Source organism: Panicum virgatum, chromosome 7N (genome assembly GCF_016808335.1).
Source record: "Panicum virgatum strain AP13 chromosome 7N, P.virgatum_v5, whole genome shotgun sequence".
NCBI lineage: Eukaryota > Viridiplantae > Streptophyta > Magnoliopsida > Poales > Poaceae > Panicum > Panicum virgatum.
Window position 1 is genome coordinate 7277213 of NC_053151.1, and position 26163 is coordinate 7303375.

The 26163-nt window shown below is 46.0% G+C and overlaps 1 protein-coding gene across 1 annotated transcript; it reads left to right on the top strand.

Annotated features, from left to right (window-relative positions):
- Positions 1-6778: 6778 nt before the first annotated feature.
- Positions 6779-7466, top strand: LOC120680458 (transmembrane protein 234 homolog). Its single transcript, XM_039961953.1, has one exon. It carries the CDS (start codon positions 6852-6854, stop codon positions 7233-7235), a length of 384 nt encoding a protein of 127 aa, XP_039817887.1. The 5' UTR covers positions 6779-6851; the 3' UTR covers positions 7236-7466.
- The last annotated feature ends 18697 nt before the right edge of the window (positions 7467-26163 follow it).

Below are 26163 nucleotides of genomic sequence, written 5' to 3' on the forward strand. Positions count from 1 at the left end.
GTGGCCCCTGTGGCATGGGCAAGCGAGGGCGATTGCTGCTGCTAGACTTCCCTGGGCTATTGAACTTTCTCTTGCGGTCTTCCAGCTCATGATGCTTGTGCTCAAGAACAAGTGCCTTGTCTACCATCTTCTGGAAGCTATGAAAGGTGTGAGCGATCAGCTGATACTGCAATCATCCATTCAGACCCTCCAAGAATAGCTCCTTCTTCTTCTCATCATCAGCCACATCCTTAGGAGCATATCGTGACAACTAAATGAACTTGTCATGATACTCACTTATAGTCATGCTCCCCTGCTTCAGGCTGAGGAACTCCTTCTTAAGCTTGATCACTCCAGCTGGAATATGGTGAGATCTGAAGTGATTCTTGAACTCTAACCAGGTGATGGCGGCAGGATTAGCATGAACACCTGTATATGAATCGCACCAATCAGCTGCAGACCCCTCAAGTTTGCCTGAAGCATAAAGGACCTTCTCCCTGTCATTGCACTGAGCAATATCTAGCATCTTCTCAACTGCCTTGAGCCAATCATCAGCCTGAAGTGGATCAGCTGAGTGATAATACGTAGGGGGCTTGTGGCTCATGAACTCTCTATGCTTGTCCCTTGGTTGAGGTGGAGGTGGTGGTGGTGCTTGGTTCTGCTGAGCCAGAAGGTTGGCCTTGGTGGCTGTAATCCTGTGCAAGATCTGAGTCTGCATGGCCATCAGCTGCGCCACATGAAACTGGGGTGGTGGTGGAGGTGGCGGGATGTTGGCATTTGGATCTGGACCTCCTCCCGGGTTCCCTCTACCTCTACCTCTACCTCTGCCTCTGCCCCTGCCTCTACCTCTGCCTCCAGCATTCATCTGTTTCAGAGAGATAGATAAAGAAAGATATAAGATAGATAGAAAGCTGAATCAAAGGTAAAGATAGCAAGGACATATATAAGAACAGCATCTTAAATAGGTAAGAGTTACTAACAAGTAGTAGCTAATAATAGTTCTAACTCCAATATTCTAAGCCTTAATGATTAGAGAGACAGGAGTACAAAAGTATTCAGCAGATAGAACAAATAGATATGATCAAGGCATGGATAGCAGGAATAAGATAGATATGAATATCATGGATGAAAGCAGTACTGAAGATATGATAGATACAAATAACACAAGGATAATGATATGATGGAACAGATATGATAAAAATGATAATAAGCTGAAGATTTCCCAAGATATGACCCAACACTAATTATTAACCAAATCGATGTCGTTGTGGCAATTACCCCCACAACACATCACAATCATTACAAAGATCCAGATCACACCATTAACATAATAACAAAATCACAAGCACACCAGAAGGTTCATTACACAACGACTCACAAATGACTCGACTAACACTAAGAGACACTAAACGTGGACTAATATCTAAGGGATCCTCCTAAGGCAACATGGTGGTGGTGGGATGCTGAGGGCCAAAGTTGGTCCTCTTGCGGGGCGGTGAAAGGGCTCTGTAGTCATCATCTTCATGGTTAGGTGGATCTCTCCCTTGAAGCTGAGCTCTGAGTGTGTCGTTCTCTCTCCTTGCATCTGCCAGCCGGTGGCGGATGCCCTACAGCTCCTCAGAAGTGCGCTCCATCTGGGTGTGAAGCACAGCGGTAAGTCCAACCTGTGCAACCATCCTGGTGTTCAAGAAGTTCTGCACTCCAATGATGGCGCTCCTCATGTCCCATTCAGCACGCCTGGGGAAGTGTCTCAAGACGGAGTTGTCCAAAGCAGCTCCACAGTGGAAACATAGCACTGACAAAGCCTGACTCGCGACGTCACTAATTGCAGCTTCATAGGTATCTCTGACTGACATGGCATAGTGAACTAAGACCTCTGTCATTCCTCTATGCATGTTGTTCGGTGCGAGAATCCGAGCAGACACAACCCACTCTTCTGGTTACCACGTGTGAGTCCTTTGTCTACCCAAGTAGTCAATCTCCACCAGAATGTGCAGGTACTGGAACAGCATGAGCAACACCCTGGAGAAGTAGCAGTTGCCCCTATGATGATGATACTGCACGGTCCACCTCTCTGGCTGTTGCGGTGCCAGCGGCGGTGGCGGTGGAACAGCTCCAGGTCCAGCTCCAGATATGTCTTCAGGTACCTCTTGTGTAGCTTCAGCTTGATCATCCTCAGTCTAGTCCTCCTCCACTTGCATCACCTCTTCTTCTTCATCTTGAGTGAGGTCCACCACTGGTACAAATTCTTCAGGATCCTCCTCTTCATCAGGGTCTTCCTCAGCAACAGGCATAGGTGCAGGTACAGGAGCAGGTACAGGCTCAGGTGCAGGCACTGGCTCAGGTGCGGGCTCAGGAACAGATACGACTGCGCTAGCGTTAGCGGGAAGTGGGCTGCTACACGAGCTGGCGGCACTTCTAGAGAGAACCATCTATAATGGACAATTAGAGAAGTTAGTACAAAAAGAATATAGAGATAGGACAAATGACCAGATATAATAAATGAACAGGACAAGGATATAATAAATAAGCAATGATTAGCAACAAGGAGGAGATAAATGACCAATGGATTAGAATTAATTAAACAAAAGCAAGAACAATATTAATACGGGTTAGAACATGGTTAACTAACAACCAATACTAACTAGGCTGACGTCCTACAGTCAACACGGCTCTGGTACTAGTTTGTCACGCCCGATTTTGATGGAATAAACCGAGCAATAAATCATATGTGCGCCAGGATCAAATTACACACATATGACGACAATAGTGAATAACAGAACCAATGTCATAAAGTACCAAAGTTAATTATTACAAACCAAGCTAAAAGTCATAACATAACTAAATAAATAGCGTTTCAGTTCGCATTTATTCTAGAAGCGGATCCATCCAACTCCACAAGTAGCTGATTGGGGGAACGTACGCTTAGAAATCCTGGATGTCCTCTGGGAAGTCCTCAAATTGATCTTGGCCTGAGCAGTGTTGATATAGCAAGTGTGAGCACATGACATACTCAGCAAGTATATTGGAAAAATAAATGACATGCAAGGCTAATATCAAGGAATAAGGCTAGCTGAATAAGCAGTAAGCATTTTAATTAAATAGTTGATTAAACTAGCATTACTACTTAAATGAATCCAAACCCACATTTACGAAAGGAATTTAAATACTGAAGTAATAAATAAACCTTGAAACAATTGAACATCTGAATTAAGCAGTGATTTCCATTAAGTAGACATGTGAGGGTCCGAGCCGCTCTTGACCGTGAGCACGGCTGATATACCAGTTTTCACTCTGCAGAGGTTGCACACTTTACCCACAAGTCGTGTCTCCCTTGATGCCCGGGTTTGCAAGGCCCTTAAACACTTTCTTTGGTGAGTGGCAGGGATTCACTACGAGGCCTTTACAAAGACTATATAACCAGTAGTAGCCCGCTGAGGTTTCAGCCGCTAGGCGAATGCACCCTCCCCCAGAGCGAGCGTACCCTATAGGCATAACAAAAACCCCTCTGGCAGGCCGAGTACCCCTCTCGAACCTAGTCCCCCCCTTGTGCCTTTTGGTAAGCTACTAACAAGCTAGAGAACTCTAATTAATCAGCCAAGACTAGAGCCATATAGTCCTTGTGGTTGCGTTGTTTTCCCGGGTGGTCGCTCCATGGTTGATTTTAATTATCATTATCAAAGTATCAAAATGTTCATCAAAGGGTGTAAACCTTGTGACAAGTATAGCGCTTTCATAAACCACCCATAACCATTGTTCACCAGCTAAGCAAACTATCCAAGGCTTTTATAAAAGAAAGCCCGGTTATTCAAGGACATGGATAACAATAAGGATAATAGGTACGCAACCAATTTAATGCATGCAAGCATAAAGTAAATGTGAGTAGGACCAAATATGATCAAGGAATATACTTGCCTTCCTCGTTCACTTGCTGCTGCTCAAAGTCTTCAAAATCTTGATCTTGAAGGTTCTCAAACGGCTCTTCGTCTAATCAACACGAACATGCTAAGCAACACGAGCACATACAAGTAAATAATGGAAATAAGCTAAATCAGTACACCAATTAATGAAGAACAGATATAAAACACTTGAAAACAGGTTCTACGCGTTGCAATGATCGAAACGGTACTAAGAACGCTTAAAACAGAGTTAAAACGATAAAGTTATGGTAACAACAGTTTTACAGGGGCTCACTTGCGAGGAAAATTGATAAAAAGGGCTTAACAGCAAGAAACGGAGGGCTAAAACATAATTTTATAAAAAAAACATGAGGGCCAATGTATAAGAAGGGAAATCTGGATGGCAGGTTCCATTTTAGGTAAGCTTAGGGGGTTTTATGCAAAAACTAGGACCAAAACAGCATTAATTTTGAATAGAGATGGACTGCGGGTTGATTTAGCCGAAACAGAAGGGCTTTTGTGCAAAAGTGTCACAGTTGACCCGTATGTCCTCTGTTGACTCGGGTTGGGTTGGCCTCCAGCCACCGGATCTCAATCTGACGGTCCGGATTGGATCGGCACCCATCGGCGACGGATAACGCCGGCGAGCGGTAGCGCTGCTCTGTTTGCGGCGGCCCTTCGCCGGAGCAGCTCCCAGATCGCGCTAGGGTGCGGCAAAAATTGCTCGGAAGGGCCCCAGAGCAAGGTCGGGACGAGGGGAAGCACGTGCAGGGGTTCCGGGTGACTATCGGGCACCGACGGCGGCGCACGGCGACAAGGGGCGGCGGCGGAGATCCGGCGAGGTCGGGAGTCGTCTGGGCACGGAACGGAGACAAACCGGAGGGGGTTCGGATCGAGAAGCAACGGGGAGCTCACCTAGCTTACCAGAACGGGTTGAGCGGCGGTGAGAAAAGAGATCGATGGCGGTGCGGCGAGCTCGAACGAAGGCGGCGGCGCACGTGGGCGTGTGCAGCGCTAGGGCAAAAGAGCGGCGGAAAAGAACGGCCGGGGCCGGGTCATGCGGGGTTTAAGAAGGGCGCGGCGTGGGTCTGAGGCGGCCTCCTTGGGCGTCGATGCCGCAGGCCCAGGCAGGGAGGCGAGTCCGAGCCGGACTCGGCTCAAGGAGGAAGATGACGGGGGGCCGCCCGTCAGCAAGAGTGGCAGAGGAATAGAAAAAAAAAGAAAACGGGCCGAAAGCGGAGAAGAGAGGGAAAGGCCGGCAGAAAAAAGAAAGAAAGGAAAAGAGGGATCGGGCCGGCGGGGAAGAAATGGGCCGGCGGCCCAAAATCGGTAGAAAAATAAGAAAAGAAAAAAGAAAAAAGAAAAGGGTTTTTGGCGTCCAAAAATTAAAATTAAATCATAGAAAATAGATAAAAGCTTCAGAAAAATCTGAAAATTTTCTGGGAGCTTCATAAACTCAAACACAACCATACAAAAATAAAATATGCACCAGCATGAATGCAACAATTCAAATTAGAACCTATGGTGAGTTTTAAATATTATAAAAATTAATTCCTTTTTACTCAAAAAACTATATAACTAGTATGATCAGTTTTAGAAGTAAAATTTAGGGTGTTACAACGGCGGCGCTGCAGTGGTGGCAGCATGACTGTAGGGGCGTTGGGGTCAAACCCTCGGCTCGAGTGACTTCGCAGTGCGCAGCGTGAGGAGCAGATGATGGGCTACTAGACGGAGACGTTGATTGCTGCAGGGTGGGGATGTCAACGCGGCGGCGGCCACCAGCTTCCGCAAGGAAAGCGGATGCTAAAGAAGTTGCTGGTTCTTGAGGGTATTGCGGGTTTCGTACTCCTCCGTGGGCTTTGGCTAGCTGGCTAATATCGGGCCACTAGAATTTTACCGTTGGACCGCATCAGCCATGTACGAGAATTTTGCGGGATGGGTTCGCGGGCTCGTAGAAGAACCCACCTCGCCTACAACCTGAGGCATAATGTAAAAAATAGATGGAAAACTCCCAAACTGAATAAATTCATGTGATGGGATAGAATTATGAAAGGCACACGAGTTTCAAATACTAAAACCTAGTACTGTTTGTTTCTACAGTCGCCTGGATACAAGCCATCTCACGGACGATCAGGTCAGCACCAGCCCAGTCCGCAGAAGGCACAGACCATTCACATGGGGCGTCCCACATGAGCATCGCTATCTCCTTCCATCTTCGTTCGGCGGCTAGTCTTCTCCTTTTCTTTTCTCCTTTTCCGCTCCCTCTTACTTCTCTTCGGTGGATTCTTTTCCGGCGATGATCCTCTTGCCGGCACCGAGCAGGCGCGGAGCTCCGCAAAAGGAGGCGTGGATTTTAGCGGCGAGCAAGGAGGCGGCGGGCCGGTGTTTGGAACTCCCGCGGCGGGCGAGGATGCATGGCCTGGACAAAGCCGGCGTCTCCGTCCGGGGAGCTCCGCAGCTTCGCCCCTTCGGGACGAGTGGCGCGGCGAGCTAGCGGTGGCCCCCCCCGGCTCCCATGGCGGTAGCGGCGGTGAGCTCGCTGATGTAACAAGGTTTGTTTCCTTTTTTTTCTTTTTTTTTGGATGTAAAAGATTTTCCCAAACTTTTTTTAGTTTGGATGTAAATGTTTTTTTTTCAATGTTTTCTCAAAACTTTCTCTTACAAATTTTTCTAATCAATGTTTTTTCTTTTTCTCTCCAAAAAAATTTCTTGAAAATTTCTCTGAAAAAGTTTTATCAGAAAACAACAAAATGTTACTAAAAAAGAAAAAAACGGATGGTTGGAAGATTGACGGTAGGGAGCCCTCCCTATGGTTAACCGAAAATTAGAATCCCCTTGCTGAAAGGGAAAGGGAAAGTGAAAGCCGCTTGTATTTGGTCCCCAACATTGTAATTTGTCGACCCAGATGCCCGTGCCCAGATCCAGCCACTACCCACTCCCCTCGCCAAGTCAAGCAGGGGCGCCGCGCCTGCCATGGCAGCAGGCAGGGGCGACGCGGCGAGCATGGTGGCGGTGGGCCTGGTGTGGGGCGCGACCAACGCGCTCATGCGCCGGGGAGCGCTCGTCTGGGACCGCCGCGCCCGCGCCTCCCCATCCAGCAGCGTCCTCCGGCGGTGGGCAGCCCTCCTCCTGACGTGGCAGTACTCGGCGCCGTTTGCCGCCAACCTGTGCGCATCCGCGGCCTTCTTCGCGCTCCTCGGCGCTGCTCCCATCTCGGTCGCCGTGCCCGTCACCAACGCCGTCACCTTCGCCGCCACGGCCGTCACCGCTGTGATTCTTGGCGAGCGCGTGCGCCCCGCGCCGGCCGCGCTCGGCACCGCGCTTATCGTCCTCGGCGTCTGGGTCTGCATCTCCTAGTTCTTGCGGATCTGCTCCAGGTGAAGCATCCAGTCAGTAGTTCTGTGAATTGACATTTAGAAGAACTGTTTTGGTTTGGTTTGTTTCCTCAGTAGGAACAGGGCAATCCTGATTGTATGTTTCCCTCTGTATGTAGCCATTTGAATGAATTGTGCCCAATTTACTGGTTGAGCGCATACCATTGATCTAGATTTTCGATTTTAATACAATTTCCATTTGAAATTTCATTTCTGAATCCCCTATGCTTTAGGTGATTTGAATCTAACAGTACATCACCATTCATTATTGGAGGGTAGATATGCAACAGCACAAATTTCTATACTATTATTTTCTTAACTTTTTCAGACTTGAGATGATTTATTGGAAACCTGATGATACTTTGACCTGCAGTTCTTATGCTTGTGGCTGGAGTTTGCCCTATAAGTCAAAACTGTGGTCTCATCCTTTTAAGGTCTTACATTTTATAGTCCATGATAATTAAATTACGAGAAAAGAAGGCAGAAATGAAAAAAATATGATGGCAGTTAAAATTTAGAACTACTGTGAACAATGCAGAAATACTATCAAGGAACCTGTTTTCTGAAGGTCCTATATGGCAAGGATCTTAAACATCAATAAGTAGCCAAAAACAAATGCTGTATTGCATTTGCATATCCGTAGGTTCAGCGGTGTGCACAGGATACAACAAAAGAGTAGAATTTGATGCCTTCACAATAGAATTTAGACCCATATAAATTAGCACATTCAGTTATATCATCATAGCATTCAATCAGATGTTTCTAACTGCCAAATGTATACAATGATTACTTTGCATAATAAAGAAATTATGTAATGACCATGATCATCGACGTCAAGAATAAAAGAAACTTTCAGAGAAGTATCATCAGAATCATATCATGTTCTTTCCAATGCATTACCAAGTATCAACAAGATACTATCAGACAACCTAACAGCCAACTAGATCAGCAAATTATGCTCATTTGGCACAAGCACCAAGAAACGGTTAACCTCTGGTAGTGTAGGTTTAGGAGAGATTGCCAAATATGATGTCAACTACTCCCTCTATCCGTAATTGGAAGGTGTACTTTGGTGCAGAGAGACTTCACATAAATAGTTTTTGACCTATTATTTCTCTTCCAATATATTACCGGTTACTACAGATCCCACGAATCTATTTTACAACTTCTATACGCTAAACATGCACAAAATTTGATTAATTGTTGGTCAAGACTTCTATAGTCTGACCTCATCAAAACAAAATATGCCTTAAAAAGTGGACAAACAAAACTTAGTTCCAATGTTATCTTGCATTTCGAAATATCCAGTGTACGTCTGTAGAAGACTACTAAGATGGATCAGAGAAAAGGACTTGATGCATAAAAAAAGAAAGATCAAGCCTCATGAACTGGGGATACTATAGATCCTCGTGCTGCAGAAAAAAATTATTAGAGCTATAAAGTGCTTAAAGTTTGCCAAATAAAGAAAGTGAATATCAAGATTCAAATTTCAAAGCAGACAAACTCCAGAGGAGACCATGCCATCCTGGAAACTAAAGAAAGCACGACGAAATCGACAAAATAAGCATACTAAGAGTGCCCAAGCAGTAGCCCTTATATCATATACGGTTTCTGAAACAAAAAATCTGGATGGAACACTATTGTTTTTACATAACTATTTTTTACAATTTATAGCACAACTAAACGAAAAATTGAAATATAACTGATTTAAAAAGTGGCACTTCTTAACATATAGCAATTGCAGACCAAGTATAATATACGTCTTTTACAAATACTTGTTTTATTATATATAGAATTTCTTAAACAACAAAGTCAGACCAAACAAAATATAGCAAAACTAAAAACTTTGAAATAACTGATTGTAAAAAGTGGCATGTCTGCACTTCTTAACATATAGCAATTGTAGACCAAGTATAATATATTTCTTTTATGAATACTTGTTGCATTATGTACTATATAGGCTAGCTGACCAAACAAAATATAGCGAAGCTAAAATTAAACTTCTGAATAACTGATTGCATCATGCAACACACTTGATAACATGTAAAACTATAGGCTTCCCGCTTGTGACAAAAGAATGAATGATACTAATGCATCATTATCAGGATAAGGCAAGGAAGAATTGCACTAATGCAATCAAAGTAACTACGTACTGAAAGATCGATGATCCTCTCTGATGTAAATTAAGGATTAGCTCATCTTAATTTTTTATTTCCATCATCCTGTAAACCATCTTGAGCTCGGCCATCCTCTGCATCTTTATCTTGTCTTCCAGCTCGCGAGCCTTGGCGTCGTCAATCCTGAGGAAGGCTTCCTTGAGCAGCAGGAGCAGACCCGGCGACTGCGCATCCAGCGCCTCCACCTCCTTCCACAGGAGCGGGCACGTTGCGATCTTCTCCTCCAGCTGCATCTTCCTGGCCGGAGCCTTTCCCTTGTCGGCGTCGTCCTCGGTCGTCGCCGGCGCCGGGGCCGCCTTCTCTGGCGACATGGCCAGCTCGGCCAATAAAGCCACCGCCTTCCTCTTGGAGTCCGGGAGCTCCGCCGGCGGCGCCTTCCGCTTTGAAGAAGCCTTGCGCAGGGGCGCTGCGTCCGGCGTCTCCTCGGCGGAGTCGGAATCGTGGGACTCCAAGTCCTCCTCCACCTCGGAGTCGTCCAAGCTGTCGTTGGAGAGAGCGTAGGATGAACCATCGTCCTTCTCGCCGGATGAGCCTCCGCTTGGAGGGAGAGTCGCTGGCATGGTGCTGCTCCGCTCTGCGCTTGCTGCGGCGGGCGTGCGGCTCGGTGCCATGCCCATGCTTGGTCGGACGGACGCCGCCGGGGAAGGGGAGGAGGCGGATCGGAGAGATTTTTCCCTTTTCTGGGATGGCAGTGGTAGTACTACTCCCTCCGGGCCCTTTTTATCTATGAATCACCGATACTTCACTGATCCAGTCGTACTCGTATCTGATACTTGCGTATTCGATACTTCGATACTCCGATATTCTCTCTATACTACCACTATATCGTTTTTAAACTCACATATCGCCGTACCCATATCACCATACCCGTATTGCATATCGGTGATACATAGCTTTTTATAGGCGCCATCTACTGAATCACAGTAACCAAGATGGGCAGTTCGGAGGAGCTTGCTCAAGTTTAAGACCCTATTTGGGAAGGCTCCGAGTGGCTCCGCTTTTCCATTTTCTACTCTCTCACTGACAAATAGCACTGTTGATTGAAGCTCCGGGGACGATTTGGGTGGCTCCGCCGGCTCCGCGCTACAGTGCCGGAGCCGGACCAGGCGGGAGCGGGCCTAATTCCAGCACTGCACTGAGTGCCGCGCCGTGTTGATGGGGATTGGCTGGGTGCCCACCGATTTGCATGCATGCGCGGTTCGTCAGCATGCAGCCATAGTGAGCGCTAGTTCTTAATGACCTGCCTCGCGAGCCGATCAGCGCGTTCAAAAATTTAATACTGGGTTAAAGCAAGGCTAATATTATTAGCCCGTTGTTGGCTACAAGACTCTTTAGAGCTCATTTCTTAACTCACTTGTATAGTGGTTTAGCTCACCACTATTAATATATAGCCCACTTATCTATCTCACAAACTTTCTTGGTTCTTGTGTCAAAGCTGGCTGTAAACTTACAATCCACTCCCTCTCTCTCCACCATCTCATCGTTCAGCCAGCTTTTAGCCCATCATAATACTTGCTCTTAGAGCAAGTTTTATAATATCACCTAGTCTCAGCCAGCTACCGTCGGCAAAACCGCCAGGGTAGTGGCCATTTAATGTGCAGCAGTGACCCAGCGACTCTTTCCACCGGCCGGGAGCGGGCGTCTCGCCAGCCGCTGGCTTGCTTCTCTCTCCTCCTTCCACGTCGGACCCAGCCGGCTCCACGCCGACCATAATACCTGCTCTTAGGAGCGTCAACGCCTCGACTCTCGAGAATGAGAAGAACGAACTGCGGGCCACCGGTGCGCACACGAGCCGAGAAAAGAATCTCGCATGCATAAAGTACTAAATAAAGTTTATTTGCAAAACCTCTTCAGACATAAGCGTAACTTTTCGCGACGAATCTAATGATGGTAATTATTTCATGATTGGCTACAGTGATGTTACAGTACCATCATCTAATCGTGCAGACAAAGACCTCATTAGATTTTTTAGGGTTCCGAAGTTAATTTTGCAAACTGATTTTGTTTGCGCTTCCTAGCTCTGGAAAACCAAACGGGGCCATCGAAGATCGGAGCAGTCGATCATACCGGGGGCGCAGGGCGGTGGCAGTGGGGTTTCAATTCATACTTGCGTCGTACCAGCTCAGTTGGCCTTCCGTTCTCCACTTCTTGAGCAAGGAACCGGTCCATTTTTTTTCCGAGATAAAAAGGCTTCCAACCATGTTTTTTCAAATTCGGTGCTTCCTCCAACTTTTCCATTCGGTGCATCACGATTTAATTTAGTAGGAAGAAAGAGAAAAAGAAAACAAACTCACTTGGCTAGGCTAGCATTTCTTTATAGATCATCAAACAATACCAGAAAGAGGATGCTCGGTACCCCGTACACGCACGCCTGAGCTCCTTCCCAGCTAGTGGCTCCGTTTGGTTCACGCTACGCTATTCCATTCTACGAGAGAATCTTTTATGTATGAAGTAGTAAATGAAGTCAATTTGCAAAATTTTTTTAGGGATGAGTGTAATTTTTCACGACGAATCTAATGACAGTAATTAATAGATAATTGGCTACAGTGATGCTACAGTAACTCTTCTATAATCGTGCGGTTAAAGGCATCATTAGATTCTTCAGGGTTCCTAGCGCTGGGGTTCTGAAGTTGATTTTGTAACTGGCTTTGTTTGACACCGTAATTAACGGTCAAAGTGTCGCTATTTACTAGCACAGAACAAACCAAACGGCCCGGTCATTGTGAGCCGAACTCATCCTGACTCCCCCGTGTGTGCATCTTTGCCCGACCAAAATATGGTGTTTGATTCCTAATTCCTTCGCATGAAAACATACTGCATGGGTGAAAAGTAAAAGAAAAAATGTTACTATCATCATTTTTGAAATGAAAATACCCTAGTTTTTTTGTCTATTTTCAAAAAAGAAAACTAGAGCTATATATATCTGCGTATAGCTTCAGGACTAGGGTAGCCTTTTGACCTCCTTGCACCCATAGCTAGCTGCAGGCCTGCAGTGCACTGTGCGGAGCTCCTGCTGATCTGCTCCTTTGGCAAATCAATCAAATCAATCATCCTCCAATCCCCAATGAGCAAGCAGCTTTTGACCCCGCCCATACCCTGCCGCCGCTCTAATTTGCTCAACCTTTCTCTCTCCCTCCTGCTCTCTGGCTTCCCAGTCCACTTCTAATTGTTTGATTCTAGAGACCAAGATCCTGTTTGGTTTCGAAAAGTCCATGAACTTGTTTTAGTTCCTAAGCTAAAACAAAAAGTCACTTCCTGTTTGGTTTGAGGTACTAAAAAGACTAGAGATGATTAAATAAAATGCAGAAGGACCAAAACACCCTTGCCTGCATGAATTGAGCTCCATGTGGCGTAGGGGTGAGGAGAGAGAGGAGGGGGGACCATAGGGGTAGGTTGGAATCCTAGGCTAAAAGTCTCAAAAAGCTCCTCAAGAGAGACTTTTTAGTCTTTAGCCTCTAACATCCTTTTAGCCCCAAAAAATCCCTCCGGTTTGGTTTTTTAGCCCCAGAAGTCCCAGGGAATTAGGGGTTGTTTGGTTTGTGGCCACAGTTTGCCATGCCTAAAGTTAGGTTTGCCACGTGATGTTTAGCAGGTGTTTGGTTCAGAATTCAGCTTACGTACACCATCGCCACAGAATCGTCCCGCTACGATTTTCCTTCGCAAAAAGTGTGGCGGGCATTGGCGGGCATTTTTGCCGCCGCAGCCGCGATTTCACTACGGTAATATCTCCAGCGTCCCCTAACAGCATCACTCGACCCTTCTCTAAAACAAAAAATGGCAGACTCCTCGGAGCCGGTCGACCGTTGTCGCCGCGCGTAAGGGCCGCGCGCGCTGCGCCCAGAGGCCGCCGAGGCCGTCGCCGCTACGCCGCGCTCGCGGTGCCCAAGGGCAAGCTGAGGCCGCCGCCCCAGGATCACCCACCAAGGCTGCATCAACAACAACGCCCGCCGCAGATATGACAGGAGCTCAGGACCAAGCACCGGTTCCGCCGGTCACCAAGCCTGTCACATATGAAGAGCTGACTCCAGAGCACAAGCAAAAATATGATGAGGTCAAAGCTCAGTTTGAAGCCGATCTCATCGGCTCTTTTGAGAGGACCCGCAACCACGGCATCAGGTGGAAGGGGTTCTCACCAGAGGGCGCTCTCGACAATGTTGATCTGTCCGTGCCTTCAGAGGAGCGCACCAGGGCCCTACGCCAGGAGATGAATTACATGGTGGCTCACGCGCTTCATCGGCACTCAGAGAGCCTGGTGAACGAGCTCGAGCGTGTGGCACATCGCGTTGTCCAAGAGGTGATCAAGAACCAGTACTCCCCGTCAGGACCAATCTTGGGGAGTCACAGGGGAGAGGCCTCGCTCCAGTCTAGGCTGCCATTGCCGTATTCACTCGCAGCAACAGGGCAGCAAAGCTCGCCGATCTATGTCGTCTACAAGATCGGCGGTGACCCTGGAGAAGGCCAGTTCCTGAACGAGCCACCTAAGGAGATTCCGCATGGCTACACGTGCGTGTACATACCTGACAATATCAACCCAACATGCGCGGGGCAGCTAGTGGGTACAGGAGTCTCTGGAGCAGACGCAGAGAAATAGGCATGGCTGGCAAAGTATGCTACCGGGCCGAGTGCTGAGTCCTCGGCCCCAGGAGTTCTTAGTGTGGAGCAGGTCAGTGCAATACTAAGGGACCAGTTTGGTATCCTGCCCAAGAGAAAGGCGATCGGCTATTCCAAGCTGTATCCAAGTGACTACGATTTGATCCCGTTGCCACCCAAATATCGGCTTCCGGAGTTCACTAAATTCAGCGGATCAGAAGGAGCCAACTCCATTGAACATGTGAGCCGATACCTGACGCAGCTTGGGATGATTTCAGTATCGGATCCTCTGAGGGTCCGTTTCTTCTCCCAGTCCCTCACAGGTTCAGCTTTTGGATGGTATACATCACTGCCTCTAGATTCGATCCGGACTTGGAGGTAGCTGGAAGATCAGTTTCACACCCAGTATCATTCAGAGGCTGCTGAAACCAGGATTGCCGACCTCGCCCAAGTCAGGCAGAAGCGAGGGGAAAGTGTCTCAGAGTACGTGCAGCGCTTCCGAGAGGTCAAGAACCGATGCTACACGTCGCGCATAATAGAAAAGGAAGCGGTTGATTTGGCAGTTCTGGGACTCGCTAAGCCGATCAAGGATCTGGCTTTTCAGTTGGAATTTTCCTCGCTGGCACACATGGTGCAGAAGCTCACGGCATATGAACATTATCATCCGGACCTGTACCAGGAAAAATTCAAGCGTCATGTAAACATGGCCCAAGCAGATGATTCCGATGATTATGGCGGGGAACAAGAAGTGGCTGTGCCAGAATGGACCCGGGGGGCAAACCCCGTCCCGTGCAAGTGGGTCAAACAAAAGGGGCTTGTGAAGGGCTTTGACTTTGACGTGGCCAAGGCAGAGCAGATATTCGACTTACTGCTCAAGGAGAAACAGTTGAAGCTCCCAGAGAGTCACAAGCTGCCGACGGCACAAGAGCTGCAAGGGAGGCTATACTGCAAGTGGCACCACTCGTTCACCCATGCTACAAATGACTGCAAAGAGCTACGTCGGCAAATCCAATCAGCTATCGAGCAAGGCTGATTAATTCTGGCCCAACACACGATGAAGGTGGACAGTCAACCGTTCCCACAAGCTAACGTGGTGGAGCTGTCAGATTTCGGACCCAAGGGCCAGAACTTGGCATTCCAGATTAACATGGCGGGACCCATGCGCCGCCGTGACGAGCAGAGGAAAGAGGCCGCTTCTGGCAAACGGCCCCAGGATGAAGACGAGCCGGAGCAGCAACATGTTACTAAAGAACAAGTGCGTCACATCCGCAATCAGCTCCCAGCTTCCAATCGGCTTCTGGAAAAGTATCAGTACCAGTACAAGGTGCGCCACCGATATGAATCGGAAGAGGATGAGTATGAGCACCGCACAGGGAGGACGCTGGGAGGCGCTAGGCTATACGCGACCACTGGCATTGCCCGTTCTTCAGGTACTGTTGGAATTCCGGCATGAGCTGATTGCCTACTATAGATGATTGCTTGGAGTGCAGGCCTCAGGGACGCCAGCAAGGCGAGACATCGGTGTTCCAGCGCTTGGGGCCCAGAACACGTCACGATGACCGTGTGAGGCGGCCATCCAAGGATGATCTCGTGCCAAAAGAAAAAGATAAGTATCATCATCCACGATGGTGTCCTGACGGGCTCAGCCGGTCACAGAAGCGCAGAGTGCAGCGCATGCGCAATCTTGAAGAAGTGGAAGCAAGGTACCTTGACGTGCTGAGGAAGGCGCGTCCGGACATGACTAAATTATTCTCTGTCCGATTAGGAAATTGGCGTACACACTCCTCATGTATAACATTCGGATCTATGAAGCCAACGTTGTAAATCCCGCTCTTCCGGCATTCTTGCATTTTCATCCTGCCCGATTATAAATAAAAGGAGGGAATGAGAAATCTAAATGACTTAGTAGAGCTAGAGTATACAATTGACAGAAAACACTTACATAGACCATACACTGACGAATCAATCCAAATGTCATCCATTCCCCGATAGAAATGGGTATGTTTAATTCGAGCAGCTAGCATTATATACCCCTCTGCAAATGCTTTCAAGTACCACTGATGTAACTCACGCATTCTTGTTGGTAGCGTGTCAATCAACTCTGGCCACATCAGAGGTTCCCCAGTACAAATGGTTTTTTTCCTGCCCCTTGGTGAAGCGGGATTTTTTCCAGACCTAGGAGCTGAGCTTTTGTGAGGTTCGTTTCCTTGACAAACTCAATAGTAGCTTCATCCTCTTTTGAAAGCACTACTAGAGGGGGTACACTTTGTTTGGGTTGTTCGTCAAGCTGGGGGACTTGGTTGTACCTCCGATTACTCTTCTTCTCCCATGATTTTGTAATCGAGCGGTCGTAGTCCGACATCAGTGGAGTCTTTGGTTGGCACATCGTGGATAGATAGAATTTTTTCGCTGCTGGATCCACTGGTTCCTTTGGCGGAGGCTTCATTGGCTTCAACTACTTACGCACGTCTTCTTGCACCCAAGCAGTCAATTCCTCTAGAGTCATTTCGTAACCTGACTTCTCTGGCGCGGGCTTCTCTTTCTTCTTTCGTGCTTGGGTCTTCTTCAGCCTTGGAGGTGGCGGTGGCGGCACCCAAGCAGATTTCTTCTTCTTTGCGGGGGGAGGAGATGGCGGAGTAGGACTAACACTGGGCTCCCCGGAAGCGGCCGGTGACGGTGATGGACTAACGCTGGGGTCCTGGGCAGCGGCCGGTGACGGTGGATCCACACTTGGCCTCGGAGACCTTTGAGCAGCTGGCGGTGACCTCGGAGATGGGCTAGGATCCCTTCCTGCAATTCTTATGTACTGTTTCTTCCAACAGATCCAAGTGTGGAGGGCCTGTCCTAACTCCTCTTCTCCATCACCTCCAGGGATCTCCAGGTCGAGGTCTTCCCATCCATTCTCAACACGGTCAACCATGACTCTAGCATATCCTTCTGGGATCGCCATGCCATGGATTGTCCAGCCTTGAACGGGGACTTCAGCAACCCCGTGAGCGACTACTTTCAGTTTTTTCCTGAGCTGATATAGAATCTCACAGGGGGTCCTCACGGCGATGTCGTCCACGGGGTAATGTTCCGCAACCGCTTCCTCTCGATCTGCGGCTGGGTGTTCCGTTGAAGCGACGCTGCGAGCCGATGGGGCTAGTCTCCAGCTGAGCCGTTGATCTGGCTTCTGGTGGCTGCTGTTGGCTAGCTGTACATGCACCTTTGATCGAAGCAACCCGTTCGTCTAGGGCACGCACCTTCTCTGCTACTTCAGCCTTTTTTCTCTGCCGGCTTCGATACGTCTCTATGTCGCCACTGAAGCCATGCTTCCATGGAACTACGCCCATGCCTCGCACAGGTCTTGTGTGTTTCGGTGTGCCAAGAGCGTACGTCAGCTCGTCTTTCTCTCTGTCCGACTTGAAGCTGCCTTCGGACACGGCCTTGAGTGCCACTTCGAGCCTGTTGACCGCTTCCCTTATGGCATCGCTAGTGACGAACGACCCATCTTCCATATTCAATGAGCCTCCATGAGCGTAGAAGTAATGTTTTTCTCGCAACGGCCAGTTGAAAGTCGTCGGTACGATTCCTGTAGCAACGAGATCATCTTCCATCTTCTGCCATTTCGGAATCGCCGACGCATATCCTCCTTGCCCAAGATGATGGAAGTGCTTCTTTTTGCTCGCATTCTCCTTGGCTTGGGCTATCTTCTTCTCGCTATCCTCAGACGACTTGTACTGCACAAATGCCTCCCAATAAGGACGTTGATTCTTGAAGTTTTTCTCGAAGTCCGGCGTGAGTCCCTTTCTAACATAATCTTTGTTCAAATTTTTCTTGAACGTCTGAAAAGCAATAGCCATCTTCTTCATGGCTCAATCCTTAAACAATTGTTCTTTGTCCTCCGGAAAGGTGAAGTGCCGCTTGACATCTGCCCATAACATTTCTTTCTCGGTCTCGGGAACGACGTCAGCATCGATATCTGTGGCTTTACTTTTCTTCCATAGCTTGAAGCTAATGGGAATGTGGTCCCTGACATAACATCCACATTGATTCACCACCGTCGTCTTCACACCCTTCGGAGACTTTGGTTCACCGTTAGGATTCAATGAAGTGATAATAGTGTGTCCCTCCATGATTTTCTTCGACCCTCGTTAAAGTTTTGGTTTCCTAGTCGATCCGGATGCCTAAAAAATATGTATTTAGTACGCATTGTACTTACATACAGAATTAATGCGTATGTTTATATATATAAGCACGAATTGTATATACCTCTACGCTATCATCTTGCACAGTCGTTTGTTCTGTCTGGTTATCATCGCCATCGACAGTATCATTAAGGTATTGGCTGCCATCGTCCTCGGCAGCATCCTTTTTGTTGTGGTGTGTGCCCGTACCAATTATGTCCGCAAAAAAGGCCTCGTCGTCATCACGACGAAAGGGTTCCATTTCGTTTCCTATGTGAATCAACATATGTTTCCTATGTGAGTTAACAATGTATAAAAAAGTACAAGTGTACCTTCAATAAAGCCGTGCAACACTGACATGGACAAAATTTCTAAAATTTACATCATATACATCTTATATACAATGTGCCCTAACATTTCCAAGATTTTCTACTATTTTTCTACTATTTTTGTACTATTTTCACCAATTTCAAAGATTTTCTACTATTTTCTACAATTTCACCTGTTTATATTATAGCAAACTAAAATTAGACATAATTCTTAACATTAGGCCACTATTTACTTTATTTGTACAAATATCTACAATTTAGACATAATTTCTACAAATTTTCTACAATTTTCTACAAATTTTCCTACTATTTTCATCTTCTAGAAGTGTTCACAAATATCATCAATTTCTATAAAATATTGATATTGATACAAAAATAAGTACATGAAAAATATTGTAACATTTCCTCCTATTTAATGGAAAATAAGTACATGAAAATATTTCACCTGTTTATAGTATAGCAAACTAAAATTAGACATAATTCTTAACATTAGGCCACTATTTACTTTATTTGTACAAATATCTACAATTTATACATAATTTCTACAAATTTTCTACAAATTTTCCTACTATTTTCATCAATTTCTAGAAGTGTTCACAAATATCATCAATTTCTATAAAATATTGATATTGATACAAAAATAAGTACATGAAAAATATTGTAACATTTCCTCCTATTTAATGGAAAATAAGTACATGAAAATATTTCCTCCTATTTAATGGAAAATAAGTACATGAAAAATATTGTAACATTTCGTACTATTTTCTATAAATTTTTACTAATGTTCACAAATGTTAATTAACTATCTAATTAACTATCTAACATTTTTCTAACCAACTATCTAATCAACTACTATTTTCTAACATTTTTTAATTGACTATCTAATTAAAAAAACACATATAACTATCCAATTAAAAAAAATGCTGACGTCAGCACAATTGGCCGGCCCGGCCCGGTGGTCGGCGCAGCGGGTGGGCGCCGGGAGGAGCGCCGCCGGGCGTGTGCCCGCGGCTTACCGGGCGGCGGAGTAGAGCGGCGGTGCAGAGGAGGGGGCGACGGAGGGGGCGGCGGCGCGGAGGAGGCACGAGAGGCGGCGGCGTCGACCGGCGGGCGTGAAGGCGGCGGCGCGGAGGCGACGGAGCGGCGCGGATCAGGCCAGAGTCGACAGCGCGGAGGGGACGGGCCGGGTTCAGCACGGTGGGGCCGGTGCGGGTGAGGACGGCAGCGGCGGCGGCGATGGACGTTGACGTGCGCGAGAGGAAGAAAGGGGGGATGGAAACGGCCAAGTCCCGGATCCCCACTATATGCAACACAGTTTAGTACCGGGCTGTGGCTGCGCCCGGTTCTAAACTGGCATCAGGCACGTTTAGTACCGGCTCAGAACCTGGCCCGGTACTAAACATCGACTTTTTGTACCGGGCAGAAACCTGGCCCAGTACTAAACTGTCCCATCTGGCGGGAAATTTTTTGGGAACAGTTTAGTACCGGGCCATATACTGAGCCGGTACGAAACTTCAAAACTGTGGCAATTTTATATTCTGTTTTATAGTTGTTTTATAATTGTGGTAAATGGGTCTTTTGTGTAATAAAATTAAAAAAAGATTTAAAAATGTATATGTTTACTATTTTTACCATGCAAAATTTCTTTACATACTTTAATTTTATGATATATTGGTTTCTGCACTAATGTCGAAGTATTGAGACTACAATTCTTTTAAATGTGTTTTATGTGTAATAAATTAAATAAAAGGATTAAAAATGGATAAATCTACTATTTTGAGCATGCAAAATTACTTTATTACTCTAATATTTGTTTGTACTCAAAATTCAAAGTAATTAGACTAAATTAGAGATAAAAAATTCATTTTGTGTTTAAATAAAGTAAATAAAGAGATAAAAAATATATACATTTACTATTTTTAGCATGAAAAATTATGGCATTACAGTTTCTGCACTAAATGTGTTTCGTGTGTAATAAAATCGTGCAATTTTATATAGAATGTCTCATTATTTAAAATGTCTTTATATGAAATAACATTTCTTTATATAAAATGTCACATGCAATTTTATATTGCCAAATCAAAATTGTTTCAAATATATTACATACATCACTTCATCACATTGATATTCAATAGTACAACATATAATGATTACACATCATTGTTTAATGGAACGTTGACAACCTTTCTTTTTACGAATGTCCCTTGATCGTGATCGCGGCGTAGATAAGGAGCGTCCTCTTTGGATAACATGATGCTGGTGTCGACATCGACAGAGAATGGAGGACGGTCATCAAGTTGATCAAAATCTTCTGACTTGTCCGAAATGTCTCCAACTCCAATGATTTTTTGTTTTCCTAGAAGAACTATGTGATATTTTGGCTCGTCGTCGGACTTGCCTTGATTTTTCTTAGGTTTACTTGCCATGTCCTTCACATAGAAAACCTGCGTCACATCCTTGGCGAGGACGAATGGTTCATCTTTATATCCAATCTTTTTGAAGTCCACTATTGTCATTCCATACCGGTCTATCGTTACGCCGCCACCTGCTCGGTTCACCAATTGGCATCGAAACAAAGGAATTTTCAAGGGGCTATAGTCAAGCTCCCATATTTCCTCTTGTTGACGCAAATCTCGGTCAACACACGAACGCACTAGATCGTGCGCGCGAGAAAGAGCTCAATGTAGCTCTTCCTGCGTGGAGCGGTCAGACCGGTTTAAGGGACCGGTCAGACCGGTCGCCAGTGAGAATCGGCGACGGCCGACGAACGCGAACCCGGGAGGGACCCCGTTAGGATAGGCGCACGTAGGGTTGTTCTAGGATCGGCAGGCCACCTAGAACGCCTTCAAACATCGCGGAGACGAAGGAAGAACAGCACAGGGGGTTGGAAAAGCTAGGGTTTAGAGAAGAGGATAAAAAAGTAGAGTTTGTATTGATTTTGTTCGATTGTATTCTCTAATCGGCCGTGACCCTTTATATTTATAGGGTGTGGTGGACTTATCCCGCAAGAAATCCTGTTTATAGATCTAAATCTATAAAAATCTCTAGCTGTACTCGGACTCTTCCTGGACCGGTCAGACCGGTCGGCCCTTGCCGGACAGGCCACAGTGCCTTGACCAGTCAGACCGCTCGGTCATACTGGTCAGACTAGTTGGTTCCAATTTTGGCTGTCAACATATGCCCCCCTATTTTTTGGTAAAGCTTGCTTAACAAAAAACATTCTTCTGAGCCAAAATTGTCTAAGGGCGATGATTAACACTACATCGGCCATGTTTTGCTCAAGTCAATGTTGAAACAACTTGTTTGGGCTGCCACACCTTCTTCATTGTCGCTGACGTCTTTGGCACGGTCTCCACTTGTTGTCCCATTGCCTCCTTCTTGCGCATACATTGCAGCCTTCGCTTCTGAGTATGAGACAAACCTGAGGGACACCACCTCGGCTGTAAATACTTTGAATCTTGCTCCTTACTCTTCCCATTCTCTTTGCTGCAATCAACATCTTGCTTGACCGGATTATTGCTAGCAACAATTGGTCTTTGTAATAATGCATGATTTGGATACATAGGAGGATATTGAATATAATATGATTGCATATGCATCCTACTATAATCCATAGGTGTATAAAAGTAAGGATACTAGCAATACCATGGAGCAATCGGTCCACTAGATGAAGTATAATTACTTTGACTCGATTGCTCTTGATGTCTTGACGATGATCCCGTATCCTTGTCTTCGCTTGGTGGCCCCTTCTGTCTCTGAGCACTCCCTTCCTTCTCATATTTGGCCAAGAGTTTTTTAAAACTCGGCCTTGTCTTAATTTTGGAGGAGTTCCCAGATTTACTGGGCGCACCGGTCAGACCGGTCCCATGACCGGTCAGACCGGTCGAACCGGTCGAACCACTGCCGCGGCCGGTCAGACCGGTCGACTTGTTGTCGGCCTTCTTCTTCTTGTCTTGCCCCCCGAGTATTTTTGCACCTTGAGGGATCTTCTGTGTCAGCTTCTTTTCAGGTCTTTCATCACCAATAACTACATTCTTCCCCTTGGTTGATTCGGCTTGACTCGGCCGAACTAGCACTTTAGGATTATTCAATTCTAACATATGGACCGGGAAAGGAGTATGATCAATTTGCATATTAGAAAGAACCAATCGTCCTTCATTAATGGCCGATTGAATTTGTCTATGTAACACATTGCAATCATTAGTAGCATGTGAGAAAGTATTATGAAATTTGCAATATGCTCGCCGCTTCAATTCTTCAAGCGACGGTAAAGTATGTGACATCTTGACGTATCCAATCCTATATAACTCATCAAATATCCTTTCGCACTTGGATACATCAAAAGTAAATTTTTCATCTTGCCGATTTCTCTAAATCGGCTTAAGAGCAGAACAAGTAAATGGTTTAGCTTGAGATGGCCAAGCAAACTCAGCAGCATACACATCATTAGATTCATCGTCCGAACAATTTGAATTGCATTCTAAAGTATGCACACTAGAACGATGATGTCTTTGAGACTCTTGAGGCTCTTTGCTTCGGCTTTCTATAGCCAAAGCTCTTTGATGCACCTGAGTAACGGTAAAGAAATCATAGCCCTCTAATCTTTCTTTAATATGAGAGTGCAAGCCATTAAAAGCCAAATCAGCTAAATCCTTTTCTGCAATATTCACACTAAAGCATCGGTTTTTTGTATCGCGGAATCGTCTTATATAATCATTGACAGATTCATCACGCGATTGTCTAACCGATGTTAAGTGAGACAATTTAAGCTCATCATGCCCACAGAAAAAGTGCTCATGGAACTTCTGCTCTAATTGTTCCCATGAGCCAATAGAATTAGGTGCCAAAGATGAAAACCATGAGAAAGCGGTTCCAGTTAGAGATAAAGAAAATAAACGCACTTTCAACTCGTTTATTGAACCAGCTTCTCCTAATTGGGCAAGATACTGACTAATATGCTCAAATGCACTCCTAGTATCTTCCCCACTGAATTTAACAAACTCAGGCAACCTAAAACCAGCAGGGTATGCAACCGAATCAAATGAAGTAGGATACGACTTTTGGTATGTGCGGGTTTTACTTCTAACATCCACTCCAAAACTTTCTCTAAGCAGATTAGACAAATTATTCTTATAATCAGTAAGCATTTTATCGAAATTACTCGAAGAATTTGGCTGTGTGGATGTAGATACCTCTTGCTGGTTTGAAACAAACTGACCGGATGGACCGGTCGGACCGGTCGGTACGACCGGTCGGACCGGTTGGGGGAAACCGGTCTGACCGGGCTGATATACCGGTCTGACCGGTCTCTACCGGTTTTGCCAACGCTGCACATCTCGGTCGAACATCTCGTCGGAGATAGGACCGGGGTGTGTCACTGAATTCCTGGAGATTTCTGGTGATGTGTACTAAACAATCTTGTTCGTTCGGTTAATGTTGGCCGAACCAGGAATACTCATAATAGAATCAGTGTATATGGGTGTAACAGTTTGACCACTGAAATAATTTATCGGCATCCCATATTGAGGTTGACTCGTAGGAGATGCTGCCGATGGTTGAGGAACATAAAATTCAGAAGTAGAAACAGATGGAGGTTCATCGGCTGATTCTGGTTTCTTACCAGCCGATTCCCTTTCCTTAGAGCTAAGCCAATTAACCCAATAAACATCACGCTCAGCTAACAATTTCTGAATTTGTTCCATAGTAACACCATAAGGTGGAGCAGTTGCAGCAGGTGTTACCTCAGTAGATGCATCCGAGGAGGCAGAGGCGAAGTCGATCTCCTTAATCTTGGTGACATTGCCGCGTCGATCGACCTTGATGGTCGCAAGCGCCGCTTGTAGATCTTCTTCATCACGCTTCTTCTTGTGCTCCTCCAGCAGCAAACGAACGTCCTCCGGAAGATGCTCATATGAAGGGATGATGTTCTCCTTGTCGATTTCTGTGTTGGAGCCCATCTTCTTTGGAGTAGATTAGATCGGTTCTATTAACCAAGATCTTTCTTCCCCAGCGGAGTCGCCAAAAAGTATGTTGACGCAAATCTCGGTCAACACACGAACGCACTAGATCGTGCGCGCGAGAAAGAGCTCGATGCAGCTCTTCCTGTGTGGAGCGGTCAGACCGATTTAAGGGACCAGTCAGACCGGTCGCTGGTGAGAATCGGCGACGGCCGACGAACGCGAACCCGGGAGGGACCCCGTCAGGATAGGCGCACGTAGGGTTGTTCTAGGATCGGCATGCCACCTAGAACGCCTTCAAACGCCGCAGAGACGAAGGAAGAACAGCACAGGGGTTGGAAAAGCTAGGGTTTAGAGAAGAGGATAAAAAAGAAGAGTTTGTATTGATTTTGTTCGATTGTATTCTCTAATCCTGTTTATAGGGTGGGGTGGACTTATCCAGCAAGAAATCCTATTTACAGATCTAAATCTATAAAAATCTCTAGTTGTACTCGGACTCTACCTGAACCGGTCAGACCGGTCGGACCTACCGGTCAGACCAGTCGGCCCTTGCCGGACAGGCTACAGTGCCTTGACCGGTCAGACCGCTCGGTCATACCGGAAAGACCGGTTGGTGCCAATTTTGGCTGTCAACACCTCTATGACACCAAAGTAGCTGTCCTTATTTCCATCATGGCCTATTGCATCAATACGCACACCACTATTTTGGTTCGTGCTCTTTTCATCTTGGGCTCTTGTGTAAAACGTATATCCATTGATCTCGTATCCTTGGTATTGCATGATTGTGGCCGATGGTCCCCTAGCAAGCTATTGTAGTTGTACATCAATCGTGCTATCACCTATGAGTTTTCTTCTCAGCCAAACCGCAAAACTATCTATGTGATGATGTGTAATCTATGCCTTTGACTTCCCTATGTTTTCATATCGGACAATATTGATGTGCTCATCCATATATGGGGCCACGAGGGATGAATTCTGTAGAACGGTGAAATTTGCTTTGCGGATTTCACTTTCAGGGATGTGCATATTAGATTTCTTACCTAGTGTGCCCTTTCCTTAAAATCGCCCATCATAGCGTGACATGGGGACCCCAATCGGACTAAGTTCATCAATGAAATCAACACAAAACTCAATGACCTCCTCTGTTCCATAGCCCTTGGCGATACATCCTTCTGGCCGAGAACGATTCCGAACGTACTTCTTTAAGACTGCCATCTATCTCTCGAAAGGGAACATATTATGTAGGAATACAGGGCCTAAAATGTTTATCTCTTTCACAATATGAACCAGGAGGTGGGTCATAATATTAAAGAATGAAGGTGGAAAGACCATCTCAAAACTGACAAGACATTGGACCACATCATTCTATAGCCTTGTGAGCTTATTTGGATCGATTGCCTTCTGTGAAATTTCATTAAGAAAGGCACATAGCTTCACCACTGCTAATCTTACATTTTCTGGTAGAATACCCCTCAACGCGACTGGAAGCAATTGGTTCATCAAAACGTGGCAATCATGAGACTTTAGGTTTGTGAACATTTTATCTTTCATATTAATTCTTCCCTGCATATTCGAGGAGTAACCGGACGGTACCTTCATACTGTTCAAGCAATCAACACATGCTTTCCTTCTCCTCTTTGCTGAGAGTGTAGCTAGCAGGACGTAAGTAGTGCTGTCCATTTTCTCTCT